The sequence below is a fragment of the Bombina bombina genome, chromosome 1 (assembly GCF_027579735.1).
Source record: "Bombina bombina isolate aBomBom1 chromosome 1, aBomBom1.pri, whole genome shotgun sequence".
Classification (NCBI taxonomy): Eukaryota; Metazoa; Chordata; class Amphibia; order Anura; family Bombinatoridae; genus Bombina; species Bombina bombina.
The window spans coordinates 99,557,108-99,576,082 of NC_069499.1; the positions used below are offsets into that span (position 1 = coordinate 99,557,108).

The window sequence follows — 18,975 nt, forward strand, 5'->3', positions numbered from 1 at the left end:
AAACTGATTTGTGGGTGTGGTGAGGGGTGTATTTATAGGCATTTTAAGGTTTGGGAAACTTTGCCCCTCCTGGTAGGAATGTATATCCCATACGTCACTAGCTCATGGACTCTTGTTAATTACATGAAAGAAATATTTATCCAGCCTACATATTTTCTCTGGAATTGCAACCGTGTTACAATCATTCAGAGCCGCTAATACCTCCCCTAGCAATACACGGAGGTTCTCAAGCTTAAATTTAAAATTTGAAATGCCTGAGTCCAGTTTACTTGGATCAGATCCGTCACCCACAGAATGAAGCTCTCCGTCCTCATGTTCTGCAAATTGTGACGCAGTATCAGACATGGCTCTATTATTATCAGCGCACTCTGTTCTCACCCCAGAGTGGTCGCGTTTACCCCTAAATTCTGGCAATTTAGATAATACTTCAGTCATAACATTAGCAATGTCTTGCAAAGTGATTTGTATGGGCCGCCCTGATGTACTTGGCGCCACAATATCACGCACCTCCTGAGCGGGAGACGAAGGTACTGACACGTGAGGGGAGTTAGTCGGCATAACTTCCCCCTCGTTGTCTGGTGAAATTTTCTTTACATGTACAGATTGGCTTTTATTTAAAGTAGCATCAATGCAATTAGTACACAAATTTCTATTGGGCTCCACATTGGCCTTTAAACATATTGCACAAAGAGATTCCTCTGTGTCAGACATGTTTAAACAAACTAGCAATGAAACTAGCAAGCTTGGAAAATACTTTTCAAATAAATTTACAAGCAATATAAAAAACGTTACTGTGCCTTTAAGAAGCACAAAGAAACTGTCACAGTTGAAATAACAATGAACCAAATTAGTTATAGCAACGAATTTTTCACAGTAAATGCATTAAGTTAGCAAAGGATTGCACCCACCAGCAAATGGATGATTAACCCCTTAGTACCCAAAAAACGGATAACAGATTAATATAAACGTTTTATCACAGTCAAAAGCACAGTCTCACAGGTCTGCTGTGAGTGATTACCTCCCTCAAAACTAGTTTTGGAGACCCCTGGGCTCTGTAGAGACGTCCTGGATCATGGAGGAAGAAATAGGAAGACTGTGACAGAATTTTTACTGCGCAATAAAGCGCCAAAATAGGCCCCTCCCACTCATATTACAACAGTGGGGAAGCTTAGTAAACTGAATTTATTCATAATAAACGACAGCCATGTGGAAAAATAATGCCCAAAAAGTTTTATCACCAAGTACCTCAGAGAAAAATGATTAACATGCCAGTAAACGTTTTAAAAATAAAATTATGAAATGATATTAATAAGCCTGCTGCTAGTCGCTTTCACTGCAGTGGGGGCTCAATACAAATTAAATGTATACAGTATTTTCTTAGTGAAATTCCATTCCCCAGAAATACCTCAGTTTAAACATACATACATATCAGCCTGATACCAGTCGCTACTACTGCATTTAAGGCTGCACTTAAATTATATTGGTATTAGCAGTATTTTCTCAGTCAATTCCATTCCTTAGAAAATAATATACTGCAACATACCTCCTTGCAGGTGAACCCTGCCCGCTGTCCCCTGTTCTGAAGTTACCTCACTCCTCAGAATGGCCAAGAACAGCAAATGGATCTTAGTTACGACCGCTAAGATCATACACAAACTCAGGTAGATTCTTCTTCTAATGCTGCCTGAGAAAAAACAACACACTCCGGTGCTGTTTAAAATAACAAACTTTTGATTGAAGAATAAATACTAATTTTAATAACCACAGTCCTCTCACACGTCCTATCTATTAGTTAGGTGCAAGAGAATGACTGGGTATGACGTAGAAGGGAGGAGCTATATAGCAGCTCTGCTTGGGTGATCCTCTTGCACTTCCTGTTAGGGAGGAGATATAATCCCATAAGTAATGGATGACCCGTGGACTGACTACACTTAACAGGAGAAATAAAAACAGCAATTACCTCAATGAATTCTGCCAGGCAGCAGGGCAGCTCACTAGGTTTGAAGCATGCTCCCTCACATGGACCTGTGGAAAAAAAAAAGATAAAGACTGAGTAATCTTACTCAGACTTTCAATATTAGGGCAGCATTAACTACATGGGAGGCGCAGTGAGGATTGTACCCCACAAGTTCCCATTGCTTAAAAGCCACTACTGCTCTACTGACATGGACTACGGCTAGACCCCAGGAGAAAAGCAGGACAAGCTTGCACTGCTAAAAAGTAATAAAATCTTCATTGAAGAATCTTCTTCCAGACACCTAAACTTTACCACCTCCTTGCTCTTAACATAGGCAAAGAGAATGACTGGGGTTGGAGGGAAGGGAGGTGATATTTAACAGCTTTGCTGTGGTGCTCTTTGCCGCCTCCTGCTGGACAGGAGTGATATTCCCAATAGTAATTAGATGATTCGTGGACTCACCGTGTCATTAGAAAGAAAGATAGATAATCCCTTTATTACCCATTCCTCAGTTTTGCATAACCAACACTGTTATATTACAACAAGTATCGAATCATGATTTAAGGGGGCAGTCTGCAGAGGCTTTATTTACAAGGTAATCACGGAGGTAAGAAGTGTATTTATATAACAGTGTTGGTTATGTAAAACTAGAGAATTGGTAATAAAAGGGATTATATTTCTCTTTAAACATCACAAATTCTGGTGTTGACTGTCCCTTTAATACACTTTTTTTGTCTGAATATTATTAAGACACTTCTTGAAAGGCACATGTTTTGTAAATTGTTGAAATGTAGATATGGGATAACATTTTATTTGGAATCCAGCATATACCACTACTACACATCTTTTAAATTACTTGATAAAAATGTTTACTTTATTAAAACCTTGGAGACTTTAAAAGAGGAATTCATGCACCCAAGAAACATTTGCGTGAAACATTACTGTAATTCTTTACTGAAGACAATGTAACTTGTATCCACTATCAAAGTTAATTGATTTATTTTTTTTAAAAAAGTCTTCCTTTTTATATTAGCCCCTTAACGACCGAGGACGTGCCAGGAACGTCCTACAAAAAAACACCCTTAACGACCAAGGACGTTCCTGGCACGTCCTCTGGTCTTTCAAGCGGTGGAAGGGATCCTGACCGATTCCAGGCACTTTTATGGTATTGCAGTGATGCCTCAATATTGAGGCATCCTGCAATACCATTTTTTTACAAACCGATGCAGAGAGAGCCACTCTGTGGCCCTCTCTGCACCGGTAGCGATGGTGCCGATCGGATATTCGTTGGTGGGTGGGAGCATTGGCGGTGGGCGGTCCATCACTACCCGGCATCCGGTTCCTGTTTGTGCAATGTGCACACCGGGGGCAAGAAGCGTGCAGGGGGGACTTGTTTGTGTGGGGATGGGAGAGGGAGGGATACAAATCGGAGGATCTGGGAGGGGGATTTTGAGGGGGGGCTGCTACACTATGGATAAATTATTTATTTAAAAAAAAATTAAAAAAAAAATTTGCCGGCAAATAGGCAGTGGGGGATGGTTAGAGAGCAGTTTGGGGGAGATCAGGGAGGTTGGGGGCTTAGGGGGTTCCATCAGAGCTACATAATTATAAAAAAAAAATAATAAAAAAGCATCCATGAGCTAGTGACGTATGGATATACAATCCTACAAGGAGGGGCAAAGTTTCCCAAACCTCAAAATGCCTATAAATACACCTCTCACCACACCCACAATTGTTTTTACAATTTTTTTTTTTACAAACTTTGCCTCCTATGGAGGTGGTGAAGTAAGTTTGTGGTAAGATTTCTACGTTGATATGCGCTTCTCAGCATTTTGAAGCCCGATTCCTCTCAGACTACAGTGAATGTCAGAGGGATGTGAAGGGAGTATCACCTTTTGAATGCAACGATTTTCCTCACGGGAGATCTATTTCATAGGTTCTCTGTTATCGGTCGTAGAGATTCATCTCCTACCTCCCCTTTTCAGATCGACGATATACTCTCATATTCCATTACCTCTACTGATAACCGTTTTCATTACTTAAGACACTCTCAGCTATGGTTTGGCACTTTATGTATTTATATAAAGTTCTAAATATATGTACTGCACTTATATTTGCCATGATTGAGGTTTCAGTATATTTCCTTTTGTAGACTGTCCGTTTCATATCTGGGAAATGCATTTTTTAGGAAAATGTATTTCTTACCTGGGGTATAGTCCTTTTTTCAATTGACTGTCAATTTATTTTCACGGGCGGAATTAGGCTCGCGAGGGCACAAAATGCCAAACTATATTGCGTCATTTTTGGCGCAAGATTTTTTTGGCGCGAAATTACGTTCGATGAGGCAAATTCGTAATTTCCGGCACCTTTGTTGACGCCGAGTCCTTTCACAAGGTTGCGTCTTCAATGACGCGAGTGTGTCATTTCCGGATGTCGATAGCGCCAAAAAAAATCGGTTTGTTTGTGCGTCATACTTGGCGCCAAATATTTTCATTTAAACCCCATTCCTATATGCCTCTTGCCTTTTTTCTTTATCAGAGGGCTATGCTGTTTGCATTTTTTTCCCATTCCTGAAACTGCCATATAAGGAAATTGATCATTTTGCTTTATATGTTGTTTTTTCTTTTACATTTGCAAGATGTCCTAATCTGATCCTGTCTCAGAAAACATTGTTGGAATCCTGCTGACTGATAACAGTTCTACCAAAGCTAAGTACATTTGTTGTAATCTTATGGATATTATATTTCTAGCTGTGGTTTGTAATAAATTGTCATGATAAACTTTTGTCCATCAGTAATAGTACATTGCCTGTTGCTGTTCTTTTAACATCTAATGTACAAGATATACCTGTGAATTTATAAGAATGTATTTCTGATTCTATTCAGAAGGCTTTGTCTGCCATCCAGCCTTCTAATAAACGTAAAAGGTCTTTTAAAACTTCTCATAAAGTTGATGACATTTCAAATGACCGACAACATACGGAATTATCCCCTGATGAGGATCAATCTGATTCAGAAGATCCTTCCTCAGATATTCACACTGACAAATCTACTTATTTATTTAAAATGGAGTACATTTGTTCTTTGTTGAAGAAGTGTTGATTATATTGGATATTGAGGAGACTAGTCCTCTTGATATTAAAACTAGTAAACGTTTAAATTCTGTTTATAAACCTCCTGTGGTTATTTCAGAGGTTTTTCCAGTTCCTGATGCTATTTCTGATATGATTTCTAAGGAATGGAATAGGCCTGGTACTTCTTTTTATTCCTTCTTTACGGTTTAAAAAATTGTATTCTTTGCAAGCAGTTAGATTGGAGTTTTGGGAAAAGATCCCCAAAGTTGATGGGGCTCTCTCTACTCTTGCTAAACGTACTACTATTCCTACAGAAGATAGTATTTTAAAGATCCTTTAGATAGGAAACTTGGATCTTATCTAAGGAAAGCTTATTTATTTTAAGGTCTTCTTCTTAGGCCTGCAATTTCTTTGGCTGATGTTGCAGCTGCTTCAACTTTTTGGTTGGAAACTTTAGCGCAACAAGTATGGAATCATGATTTGTCTAGCATTGTTAACTTGATTCAACATGCTAATAATTTCATTTGTGATGCCATTTTTTTATATCTGTCTTTAGCTATTTTAGCTAGAAGAGCTTTGTGGCTTAAATCTTGGAATGCTGATATGACTTCTAAGTCCAGATTGCTCTCTCTTTCTTTCCAAGATAATAAATTATTTGGTTCACAGTTGGATTAAATAATTTCAACTGTCACTGGGGGGAAGGGAGTTTTTTTGCCTCAGGATAAAGATCGAAGAGTAAATCTAAAGCTTCTAACCATTTTCGTTCTTAAATAAGAAACAGAAACCTAATTTTTCCCCCAAGGAATCTGTTTCCAATTGGAAGCCTTCTCCAAATTTGAATAAATCCAAGCCATTTAAGAGATCAAAGTCAGCCCCCAAGGTCGCATGAAGGTGCAGCCCCTATTATTCTAGCTCAGCTGGTAGGGGGCAGATTAAGATTTTTCAAAGATGTTTGGATCAATTCGGTCCAAAACCATTGGATTCAGAATATTGTCTCTCAGGGGTACAGAATAGGATTCAGAGTAAGACAGCCCATTAGAAAAAATTTTTCTCTCACGTATTCCAGCAAACCCAGTAAAGGCTCAGGCTTTCCTGAAGTGTGTTTCAGACCTGGACTTATCTGGGGTAATCATGCCAGTTCCGTTTCAGGAACAGGGTATGGGGTTTTATTCAAATCTATTCATTGTCCCAAAGAAAGAAAATGGTGACAATAAGGTCTATTCTTCCTTTTGTTCAGCAAGGGCATTATATGCCCACAAAAGACTTACAGGATGCATATCTACATATTCTGATTCATCCAGATCGCTATCAGTTCCTGAGATTCTCTTTTTTAGACAAGCATTACCAATTTGTTGCTCTTCCTTTCTGGCCTAGCAACAGCTCTAAGAATCTTTTTAAAGGTTCTCTGTGTCCTACTCTGTTATTAGAGAGCGGGGTGTTGCGGTGTTTCCTTATTTGGACGATATCTTCGTACTTGCTCAGTCTTTACGTTCTGCTGAATCTCACACAAATCAACTACTGTTTCTTCGAAGATATGGTTGAAGGATCAATTTACCAAAACGTTCTTTGATTCAACAGACAAGGGTAACCTTTTTTAGGTTTCCAGATAGATTCAGTGTCCATGAATTTGTCTCTAACAGACAAGAGACGTTTGAAATTGATTGCAGCCTGTCGGAACCTTCAGTCATTCCCTTCAGTAGCTATGTGCATGGAAGTTTTAGGTCTCATGACTGCAGCATCGGACACGATCCCCTTTGCTCGTTTTCATATGAGACCTCTCCAGCTTTGTATGCTGAACCAATGGTGCAGGGATTATACAAGGATATCACAATTAATATCCTTAAATCCCAATGTTTGACTTTCTCTGACTTGGTGGTTAGATCACCATCGTATATTTTTAGGGGCCTCTTTCGTTCATCCAACCTGGACTGTGATCACAACAGATGCGAGTCTTTCAGGTTGGGGAGCTGTTTGGGGATCTCTGACAGCACAAGGGGTTTGGAAATCTCAAGAGGCGAGATTACCAATCAAGATTCTCAGGGCTCTTCAGTTTTGGCCTCTGTTGAAGAGAGAACCATTCATTTGTTTTCAGACCAACAATATCACAACTGTGGCATATGTCAATCATCAGGGTGGGACTCAAAGTCCTCAAGCTATGAAAGAAGTATCTTGAAAACTTGTTTGGGCAGAATCCAGCTCCTGTCTAATTTCTGCGGTTCATATCCCAGGTATAGACAATTGGGAAGCGGATTACCTCAGTCATCAGACTTTACATCCGGGAGAATGGTCTCTCCACCTAGATGTGTTTTCTCAAATTGTTCAGATGTGGGGGTTTCCAGAAATAGATCTGATGGCATCTCATCTAAACAAAAAAATTCCCAGGTACCTGTCCAGGTATCCTCAGGCGGAAGAAGTGGATGCATTGACACTTCCTTGGTGTTATCAAGCTGCTTATATTTTCCCGCCTCTAGTTCTTCTTCCAAGAGTGATCTCCAAAATCATCATGGAGAAATCGTTTGTGCTGGGTAGCTCCAGCATGGCCTCACAGGTTTTGGTATGCGGATCTTGTTCGGATGTCCAGTTGTCAACCTTGGCCACTTTCATTAAGGCCAGACCTATCTCAAGGTCCGTTTTTTTAAATCAGGATCTCAAATCAATAAATTTGAAGGTATGGAAATTGAATGCTTAGTGCTTAGACATAGAGGTTTCTCCGACTCAGTGATTAATACTATGTTGCAGGCTTGTAAATCTGTTTCTAGAAAGATTATCGAGTTTGGAAGACTTACTTTTCATGGTGTTCTCATAAATTCTCTTGGCATTCTTTTAGAATTCCTAGAATTTTGCAGTTTCTTCAGGATGGTTTGGATAAAGGTTTGTCTGCAAGTTCCTTGAAGGACAAATCTCTGCTCTGTTTTTCACAGAAAGATTGCTAATATTCATTGTTTTGTGCAGGCTTTGGTTTGTATCAAGACTGACATTAAATCAATCTCTCCTCTGAGTCTTAATTTAGTTTTGAAGGCTTTACAAGCTCCTCCGTTTGAGCCTATGCATTCTTTGGACATTAAACTGCTTTCTTGGAAAGTGTTGTTTCTTTTGGCCATCTCTTCTGCTAGAAGAGTTTCTGAATTATCCGCTCTCTCTTGTGAATCTCCTTTTCTGATTTTTCATCAGGATAAGGCGGTTTTGCGGACTTGATTTAAATTCTTACCTAAGGTTGTGAATTCTAATAACATTAATAGTGAAATTTTTGTCCCTTCCTTGTGTCCTAATCCTAAGAATTCTTTGGAGAGATCCTTACATTCTTTGGATGTGGTAAGAGCTTTGAAATATTATGTTGAAGCTACTAAAGATTTCAGGAAGACTTCTAGTCTATTTTTTATATTTTCTGGTTCTAGGAAAGGTCAGAAGGCTTCTGCTGTTTCCTTATCTTCGTGGTTAAAGCTTTTGATTTATCAAGCTTATTTGGAGTCGGGTCAAGCCCCGCCTCAGTGAATTACAGCTCATTCTACTAGATCAGTCTCCACTTCATGGGCTTTTAACAATGAAGCTTCAGTTGATCAGATTTGCAAAGCAGCAACTTGGTCTTCTTTGCATACATTTACTAAATTCTACCGTTTTTATGTATTTGCTTCTTCGGAAGCAGTTTTTGGAAGAAAGTTCTTCAGGCAGCTGTTTCAGTTTGATTCTTCTGCTTATGTTTTAAGTTTTTCTTTTCATTTATGAGAATAAACTTATATTTTGGGTTGTGGATTATTATTTTTTTCAGTGAAAAATGGCTGTTTTTATTTTATCCCTCCCTCTCTAGTGACTCTTGCGTGGAATTCCACATCTTGGGTATTGCTATCCCATACATCACTAGTTCATGGACTTTTGCCAATTACATGAAAGAAAACATAATTTATGTAAGAACTTACCTGATAAATTAATTTCTTTCATATTGGCAAGAGTCCATGAGGCCCACCCTTTTTTATGGACGTTAGTTTTTTTTGTATAAAGCACAATTATTTCCAAATTCCTTTGTTGATGCTTTTTACTCCTTTCTTTATCACCCCACTTCTTAGCTATTCGTTAAACTGAATTGTGGGTGTGGTGAGGGGTGTATTTATAGGCATTTTGAGGTTTGAGAAACTTTGCCCCTCCTGGTAGGATTGTATATCCCATATGTCACTAGCTCATGGACTCTTGCCAATATGAAAGAAATTAATTTATCAGGTAAGTTCTTACATAAATTATGTTATTTCAGTACTGGCAGACTTTCTGCCAGTACTCAACATGGCGGGGACAATTGTGGAGTGGGGGAGGGAAGAGAGATGTTTGGGAGGGATCAGGGGGTGGGATGTGTCAGGTGGAAGGCTGATCTCTACACTAAAGCTAAAATTAACCCTGCAAACTCGCTACAAGCTACCTAATTAACCCCTTCACTGCTGGGCATAATACAAGTGTGATGCGCAGCTGCATTTAGCGGCCTTCTAATTGTCAAAAAGCAACGCCAAAGCCATAAATGTCTGCTATTTCTGAACTAAGGGGATCCCAGAGAAGCATTTACAACCATTTGTGCCATAATTGCACAAGCTGTTTGTAAATAATTTCAGTGAGAAACCTAAAGTTTGTTAAAAAGTGAACGATTTTTTTTTATTTGATCGCATTTGGCAGTGAAATTGTGGCATGAAATATACCAAAAGGGGCCTAGATCAATACTTTGGGCTGTCTACTACACTACACTAAAGCTAAAATTAACCCTACAAGCTCCCTAATTAACCCCTTCTCTGCTGGGCATAATAAACGTGTGGTGCGAAGCGGCATTTAGAGGCATTCTAATTACCAAAAAGCAACGCCAAAGCCATATATTTTTGCTATTTCTGAACAAAGGGGATCCAAGAGAAGCATTTACAACCACTTGTGCCATACTTGCACAATCTTTTTGTAAATAATTTCAGTGAGAAACCTAAAATTTGTGAAAAAGTTTGTGAAAAAGTGAACAATTTATTTTATTTGATCGCATTTGGCAGTGAAATGGTGGCATGAAATATACCAAAATGGGCCTAGATCAATACTTTAGGATGCCTTCTAAAAATTTTTTTTATATATATATATATATATATATATATATATATATATATATATATATATATATATATATATATATATATATATATACATACATATACACAGGTCAAGGGATATTCAGGGATTCTTGAAAGATATCAGTGTTCCAATGCACTAATTTTGAAAAAAAAAAATGGTTTGGAAATACCAAAGTGCTACTTGTATTTATGGCCCTATAACTTACAAAAAAAGCAAACATGTAAACATTGGGTATTTCTAAACTCAGGACAAAATTTAGAAACTATTTAGCATAGGAGTTATTTTGGTGGTTGAAGATGTGTAACAGATTTTGGGGGTCAAAGTTGGAAAAAGTGTGTTTTTTCCATTTTTTATTTTATATATTTTTTTTATAGTAAATTATAAGATATGATGAAAATAATGCTATCTTTAGAAAGTCCATTTAATGGCGAGAAAAACGGTATAGAATGTGTGTGGGTACAGTAAATGAGTAAGAGGAAAATTACAGCTAAACACAAACACCGCAGAAATGCAAAAATAGCCTTGGTCCCAGATAGTCAACAAATTTTTTTTTATTAAAAACAAAAAAAGAATACAATTTTGAAGGCAGAATCTTCTACTGATAGTATTATTTAATATCAGTAAATAAGAGACAGCACTTACATTTCTAAGGACATCCAGTCTCTATGCTGGAATACCTCTGATTATAGATAGAATTATTCACAGTATTTCAAGGTTGAGAAAAGCCTGTATCTCACAATAGGGAATATTAATTTTCCTGTTACTGTATTATTTTTTTAAATTTAGAACCAGAATAAATGTCTAGACGGAGAAAAGAAAAGAAAATGGTTGCCCTAAATAGAGATCAGGTGCTATACGGGTGATCAAGCGCCTAGGGCAAAGAAACAATACCTACAGCTCCGAGCAGATGGTACCTAGCATACCAAATCAGTAATTGTGTAGAGATAAGGGTGGGATCGGAGCACCAATCAGAAAAAAAAGGCTAAGGTATGATAAGCTGACAGATGTAAATAAATAATTTAATTCAATTTAACACACTGAAAGCATGGATCCATGCACAATAATAGAATATAAAAATGCTAATATAAAAGTAATAAAAACAATGGATATCGGGGGGGGGGGGGATTTTGCATTGTTTCTTTTTTGTATTTTTCTCATTTTTGCTTATTTTGGACACATTCTGATTACCCACTCACATTAGTGCGATTATTATCATCATTTTGTATGTTTATGTTTATTCACTATGTATTTACCTTATATACTTCTAGCTGTCATTCACTACACTAGAGAAGTTCAGTCACACTAGAATCATTCAGGACAATTTATATTTAGCCACTTAGTCATACTCGGAGTCGATATAGGATATCAAGGCTTGCGGAACTATTTATCCGCCTCCATCGATATCAACCAGGATATATGGCTAAGATTCCCAAGTTCACATAGGTACGAAGGCCAGCGGGGATCAGCAAGTCCACTCCCCCCGATATCCAATTTAGGGAATCCTTTTGTGGCATTGTTTTTATGTGTTTTATATTAGCATTTTTATATTCTATTATTGTGCATGGATCCATGCTTCAGTGTGTTAAATTGTATTAAATTATTTATTTACATATGTCAGCTTATCATACCTTAGCCTTTTTTCTGATCAGCGCTCCGATCCCACCTTTATCTCTAAATAGAGATCAGCAAATGCAAACCTAATTCATTGATTTAGGCAATATCCCTAAATAAAAAAAAACAAAAAAGGTATGCAAATTGGCTCTCTAACAGTTTCAGAATCACTTCCCCAATAAAAGTCCTATGTAACTGTGACAAATTTCACAATTTATAGCAAAAGACATTTGACTCACCCTGCGAACAGCCACCACATTGTTGCAAACTAGCACACCTCCAACAAATTCTGCTTGAATCCCCTCTTTCAGGAGCACTTGCTTAAAATCTGAGAGCCTTGGTTCATTCATAAATACAGACTGGTGACCTGGAATCTGATAAAGACAATGTTATCACTGATAGTTGTTTAATAGTTGCCTTGAATAACACAGAACATACACAAAATGCATTAAAATAATATGCTTTACAGTTGGTGATATACTCAAGATAATCTCATCTATATGTCAGACTTGACTGCATTCTGAAATGTACTTGTACTTGTTGGTGTTCAACTCATGGATTGTTCCTTTTGTTGAAAAAAAATCTCATTATTATAAAATAAAAAAATATATACTTTACATACAGTATATAAAGTACTGATAAATACGTTTATATTTGCGCCTTAGCTGTGGCTAATTAAGGATAGATATAGGTGAGCTCCTAATCTAAGCTGCTGTGGTGTAACATGTTGTAAGATCAGTATGTACTACTGCCACTCTGCAGGCAAAGAACACAATTTTCAGAATCAAACCACAGGCAAAGCAGTCAAAACAATGAAAATACATTGATTTTGTTTGTTTTTTAACTATGCATTATTACACATACTGTGTGGAATTACATTTTGAGTTGAAATGTCCCTTTAATCTGTCAGGTAAAGGGTATGGCGGCACACATCACAGACCACAAAAAATTCCATGTGAAAACATGTGCAAGGCCAAGTGATTTTTTTTTGTTATTTACCCAATCCAACTACAAGGACTGCTGTGCTGTTTGAACTAGTAGTTACAAAAGTGACATAATGGACAAATTAAGGTAAAGCCCCCCCCCCCGACCCAAAAAAAAAAATATATAAGAAACCGGCTTTTCCCTGTGGGTATCTGCAAGGCATCAAAAGATTAAAAAAAATCAGTGATAAATAACATGGCGGCTAACTGATTCAATATTAATCACAACTGCATTTTTTGTTTTCACTTATCTATTAACATCAGTTTGTAACAAGTGTGCTAAGATCAATTACATAACAAATTGTGCAACCGTATATTTAAATGTTATATTACAGAATATATCATACATAGATATATGTATCTATATACCTTTGTTAAATGTTATACATAAAAGTTAAAGGGGTGTTGTTAGGAATGCATTTCTTTAGTTTGTAATAAATGGGCAATTACAGGTTGTAATAACATAATAAACATTATGTTATTATATAATAACATAATAAAATGAATTCAAATATGTACTGTGCAAAAGCTACAGTTTTCTCAGAAATTCTGACAGACTGAAATAATGGTTGCATTAAATCTTGGGGTTGGTGGAAACATAGTGGAGGACAACATCCCTAACTAAAAGCTTATTGCAAAATGCAAGTGGTCTTAGAACGATTGCATTTTATTCAGAATAATTTCTAGCTCCATTGTTTCACTAAGACCAGGACAGAAGTTATGTTGTGCAGTACCTCATTTGGTGGCAATGGCTCCAGTGTAGGAATGATCTCACTCTCCTCAGAAAATTCCTTGTCATCATCTCCAAATATGCTTTTAATAACCTTCTGCTGGGCTATAGAACTGGCATCTACAGAAGGAGTATCAACTTGCATCTCAGAGTCTTCCGCTTCATCTTTTAGTTCTCCTTCTTCTAAGATAACTCCTGTGTCTACCTTATCCACCCGCATGTCCAACAATCCATCAATCCATGCTAGCTCAGTGTCTTTTGCTTTACAGAACTTAAGGGAGCTGACCAGAGATTCTTTTAGTCTGACCTAAATAAATTATATTTTTAATCAGGGCTTAACATGGAAGGTGAAGCAAACAATAACATTCTGTATCCACCATATGCATTTTATTTATTTTTTTAACAAAATACATCTCTATATAAAAAATAAAAAAAGTTTAATTATGTTAGGACACCTCCCTTAGGAGAGCCACCAGGACTAGAATATAAAATAAAAGATGAATAAATAGAGACTTTTCTCCTTGTAAACCTTTAATGCATTTCACTCTATTAAGCCTTATATATTATATAAATGCATAAATCGATTCCTATTCTCACCTGATAAATGTGTGTCTCACTTGTGGCATCTACGGTCTCATGGAGTTTTGGGGTGTACACTTTAATATCTTTGCCTCCAAATGCTCTACATGCCTCTGCAAGATCTTGGCTGGCATCAGGAGGGCCATGCACAATAATGAGCTGACGTGGCTTCATCTGGTTAATGATTTTTTTTATGGAGTCTCCGTCTGAGCGTCCCTCATAGTCAATGTAATTAACTCTGGCCCTGAAGTAGAGTACAATTAAAGAGGCTATAAAACTTTAGCACTTGCTTTTATGCACCTTATAACATAATTCTTTTAAAATACAGCCTAGTATGTTTCTTAACTCCAGCTCCATTGGGAATAATAGATTAGGAAAACCAGAGATACTGTTGCCCAAAAGGCCACTAAACATCTAAACTCAGATCATGGCACATTTTGCCACCAATGCTCTTCATAGACTAACTGACCTTCATCTGTATTGTACTTTTGTGAATAGGAGTGAAGTACCACCTAAACACCAAAGCAGGCTTAAAGGGATATGAAAGCCACATTTTTTTCTTTCACAATTCAGATAGAGCATGCATGGTACCTTTATTTGAAAAGCAGGAATGTAAGCTTAGGAGCCAGAACATTTTTGTTTCAGCAACTGGGTAGCACTTGCAGGTTGGTGGCTAAATGTCCCTTTAAATTATCCAAAGCACAAACTAACTGTATAATTTAACATAAATTGATTTAATGATAATTTGTGTAACAAACATTGAAAAAAATATTAACAAATTTTAGATTAATACTGGCTTTTTTAGCCAGGCGGGGAGTTAAATCAGCTGGGTGGTGTGCCCATTAAAGGGACACTCAGGTCAAATTACATTTTCATGATTCAGATAGAGCATGCAATTTTAAGCAACTTTCTAATTTACTCCTATTATCACATTTTCTTCATTCTTTTGGTATGTTTATTTGAAAAGCAAGAATGTAAATTTAAATGCCGGCCCATTTTTGGTGAACAACCTGGGTTGTCCTTGCTGACTGGACAGCACCAAGAAACAAGTGCTGTCTATGGTTCTAAACCAAACATTTGCTGGCTCCTTAGCTTAGAAGCCTTCTTTTTCAAATAAAAATAGCAAGACAACGAAGAAAAAATGATAAAAGAAGTAAATTAGAAAGTTACTTAAAATTGCATGCTCTATCTGAATCGTGAAAGAAAACATTTGGGTTCAGTATCCCTTTAAGCAACTCTGGTAACAAAAGTAGATTAGAAAGTTGTTTTTTTAATTAAATGCTCTGATTCATGAAAGTATAATTATGACTTTCATGACCCCTTAATACCCTTGCAAGAGCAAATATGTCTTCACTATTTCTTATTCTAAAAAGTTTAATTGTCTGACACTGCAAACAGTAACTGAACCATGGGGTTTCAAATTAAAGGGCCATAATACCCAAATGTTTAAACCCTTGAAAGTGATGCAGCATAGCTGTAAAAAGCTGATTAGAAAATATCACCTGAACATCTCTATGTAAAAAAGAAAGATATTTTACCTCAAAAGTTCCTCAGTAGCCACCTCCCATTGTAAAGGATTTCTAAGCAGCATATTAGTGTGTCTGTCCTGGGACAACTGAAAGGATGAGCTTCGTGCACTCTCATATTATTTCACCAATCAGGTAAAGGAAGCTTACTATGAAATCTCATGAGAGTTAAGTCAAATCTCATGAGATCACAGTAAGAGTTCATGACCTCAGCACTGCTGATGCCGATTGGCTGCTGTTCATTTCTTAATTTTTTTACCTACAGCTGGGAGCAGCTGAGTATAACTTTTTACACAGAACTTACTCTGGTGAGCTGAGGAAATTGTGAGGCAAAATATCTTCCTTTTTTACATAGAGATGCTCAGGTGATATTTTCCTGTCAGCTTTTTACAGTTATACTGCATCAGTTTCAAATGATTTAGCATATGAGTATTATGTCCCTTTAAGTCTAGAGATGAGCAAAACAATCCTGGGTGGATATAACAGAGTAAATATTTTTAGGACTGCACTAGAGTTTAACAAATTCCAACCAGTTTAGTAAAATAAACTGTCTGTCAAACTCCAACAGTGTCAAAGAAGCCACTAAGCCCTATAATGTGTATCCCAGCTAGCTCACACCTCCTTCTATAGGAGAAATATTTTCACACTGTTATGGCGCAGCCTCGGACCAAAGCAAAGTGCATATATGAAAGTAAATCAAATAATGCAGGAGTAGATTTCTCTGAGCTTGAGACACAGTATTGACTTTGTTTACCTAAGACCTCAGCTTGATAAATAAGTTTCATATATAGCTGCACATGCGAATATCATAAAAATGCTGCACTATCAATGCTGGAGATGTCTGGTACCCTCCGCAGAAAGCATTTAATTTGCAAACTTTATATTTTATATAGGGTTGACAGTTTACACATTCTATAATATAAGTGTTTAAAGTATATGGGGGGGGATGAAACGTTCACTCACTTGATTTCCATTGATTCTGTTGCTGAAACACATTTAGTGGGAACATCTGATAGATCTTGGTCCATTGGTTCATCCCCATTTGTCAACCCAGATTCCAGCTTATTCTTCTCTTCCTCTGTTGCTTGAAGCTCAGGGACCAAAAAATCTTCTGGTCTATCACAGAATGTTTTGAAATGTTACTAAGTTTTACAAAACCCCAACGGTCCCAAATTATTTTATTATATTTTCGGCTTTCTTTCAAGACTGTATGCCAAGACCAAAGTATCGGTAATCAGCTGTTCAACTGTCAATATTTGATACTATACAAGGACATAAAAACACAATTTTTCTTTCACAATTCAGATAGAAAATATAATGTTCAATAACTTTCCAATGTACTTCTATTATCTAATTTGCTTTGTTTTCTTGGTATCCTTTGTTTAAAAGCATACCTAGGTAGGCTCAGGAGATGGGTGCTTGCTGTCGATTGGTGGCTGCAAATATTTGCCCCTTGCAATTGGCTTACCAATGTGTTCAGCTAACTCCCAGTAGTGCATTGCTGCTCTTTAAATAAAGGATGCCAATAGAATGGAGCTAAATTCATAATAGAAGTAAATTGGAAAGCCGTTTAAAAAACGTATGAGCTCTATGAAGAAACCATCTGGCTGCAGCGCACTAAAAGCACCACAGATGTGAGACTGAGCTCCTTGGGATCTGCGTATCACGTGTCTTTATTCAGATCGTTTGGACCGCTTTATGATGTTTATGTATCTTTACATTTGTCCCAATAAAAATTATTTAAAAAACAAAAACAAAACAGCACCACTATTGAGTAAACAAAACCATCCTTCTCAAACATATGTCCTTATTTTACAAATGTCTAAGTATGGTACAAAAGAACATTTAACACAACTTACTTTATAATCTCTCCATATTCATCCCATTTGATTCGCTCTTCAGGTGCAGGGAACATAGGGTAGGATTTCTTTGCCTGCTTGAAGAAACTCCCTTTCCTGCTGCCCTCATTCTTCATCATTAGGTCATGTTTGGCCTTGTGAACAGTTGGCTGATCAACATCCTCATCAGCGTCACTCTCATCACTGGAGTCAATGTCTACTCTGCAAATAGGTTAGACTCTCAGGTTAGAAATCAAAAGTATATACGCAAATATATATGGTGTATCCCTCTTCGGAATAGATCTACTTACTCTTTTGACTGCTCTAATTTTTTTGCTGCTTCTTTCTTCAGTTTCTCTTTTTCTAAGTACTCTTCCAGCTCCTTCCCTTCAAGTTTCACACGCTTGCGGAGCTTAAAAAAAATAAAAAATAAAAATATTATTACAAAGGAAGAAAAAGGTAAACAGATACATTAACATTTTTAATTGGTTGAATATATAAGCAATCAAAAAGTACTGCAAAACAACAACAACAAAAAGTTGTGGCCAGTGGAGATGTGGAAGATGTTACCAGCTAGTTGAAGATCAATTTTATAGGGATGCCCAAGTCAAATGGGCATTTTTCTGTCAGTTTCAGAAAAGTGTCAACTTCATCTGTTGGCCTTTCACCAGAAAAAAATAAATATGACTGTAAAGGAACATTAAGAACTTTTTTTTAATGTAAAAAATGAGTGTTGACTAGCCAAAATCTGTAACAAGGGTTTTTAACCCTTTCGTGACAGGGTTAAAGTGCCTACATCGGAACAACTGTTCCGATGTAGACAAATTGAAACTACGCGATCGTGCATATGATTTCAATTATTGGATCGCATCTGGGGGGCGTCCCTACAATCCTAGGAACGCCCTCCAGACCGCGATTAAATCCTTGAAGCACAGAAGGCTTCAGGACAGCCGTTAGTTATGACGTTTTATTCCGTCATAACGGCTTTAAAGCCCAGTCTAATTATGACGGAATAGAACGTCATAATGGCTTTAAAAGGTTAAAAAATAAATAAATATGCAAAGTGCCTATATCAATTGTTTGATTTGCACCCTTTACAGATTACTGAATTTGCTTTTTGCTCTAGGAAGAGTGTCCTTTTAATGTGCCTTAAAAAAAAAAAATACTCAGGCCAGTTTTGTTTTTGCTTTAAATGCATTTTGGGTAAAAATATAAATAATAAAAAAAAATTGCTGGGTGTTTCAATGAATATGTGTACGTACGTCCTATACTCTAATCACTGAGCTATTGTTTTCCCCTCACTCCCTAACTAACTGCCTTAAAGTAAATGTCAAAAATCCTATTAAAAACAGGGGCACTTTCATTCATCAAACTTTACATTTCACTTGTTTTGTTGAAATACCTTTTAATCTTGAAAGACGCTCCAGCAATTCCCTCTCCTGCCGCTCGTCACTTCATACGTCAGCAGTGACGAATAAGGCATCCTCCAATTATGGCTTCCCCCCAGGGGAATCACTGCCTGAGGCAAAGCCGTGATTGGAGGAAGCTGGATTCCTCATTTTTGACATATGAAGAGGCTTGCGACTGGTGGGG

The 18,975-nt window shown here is 37.1% G+C and overlaps 1 protein-coding gene across 1 annotated transcript in view; it reads right to left on the bottom strand.

Moving 5' to 3' along the window:
• The window catches only part of CPSF2 (cleavage and polyadenylation specific factor 2), a 58,994-nt gene that overhangs the window by 29,600 nt on the left and 10,419 nt on the right, over positions 1 to 18,975 (bottom strand). Inside the window, exons 9-14 of the mRNA XM_053697543.1 lie at positions 17,694 to 17,794; positions 17,404 to 17,604; positions 16,508 to 16,660; positions 14,037 to 14,262; positions 13,444 to 13,746; positions 11,966 to 12,100 (exon numbers count right to left, since the gene is read on the bottom strand). Of these exons, the coding sequence (XP_053553518.1) occupies positions 11,966 to 12,100; positions 13,444 to 13,746; positions 14,037 to 14,262; positions 16,508 to 16,660; positions 17,404 to 17,604; positions 17,694 to 17,794 (1,119 nt within the window). The remainder of the gene's footprint in view (positions 1 to 11,965; positions 12,101 to 13,443; positions 13,747 to 14,036; positions 14,263 to 16,507; positions 16,661 to 17,403; positions 17,605 to 17,693; positions 17,795 to 18,975) is intronic.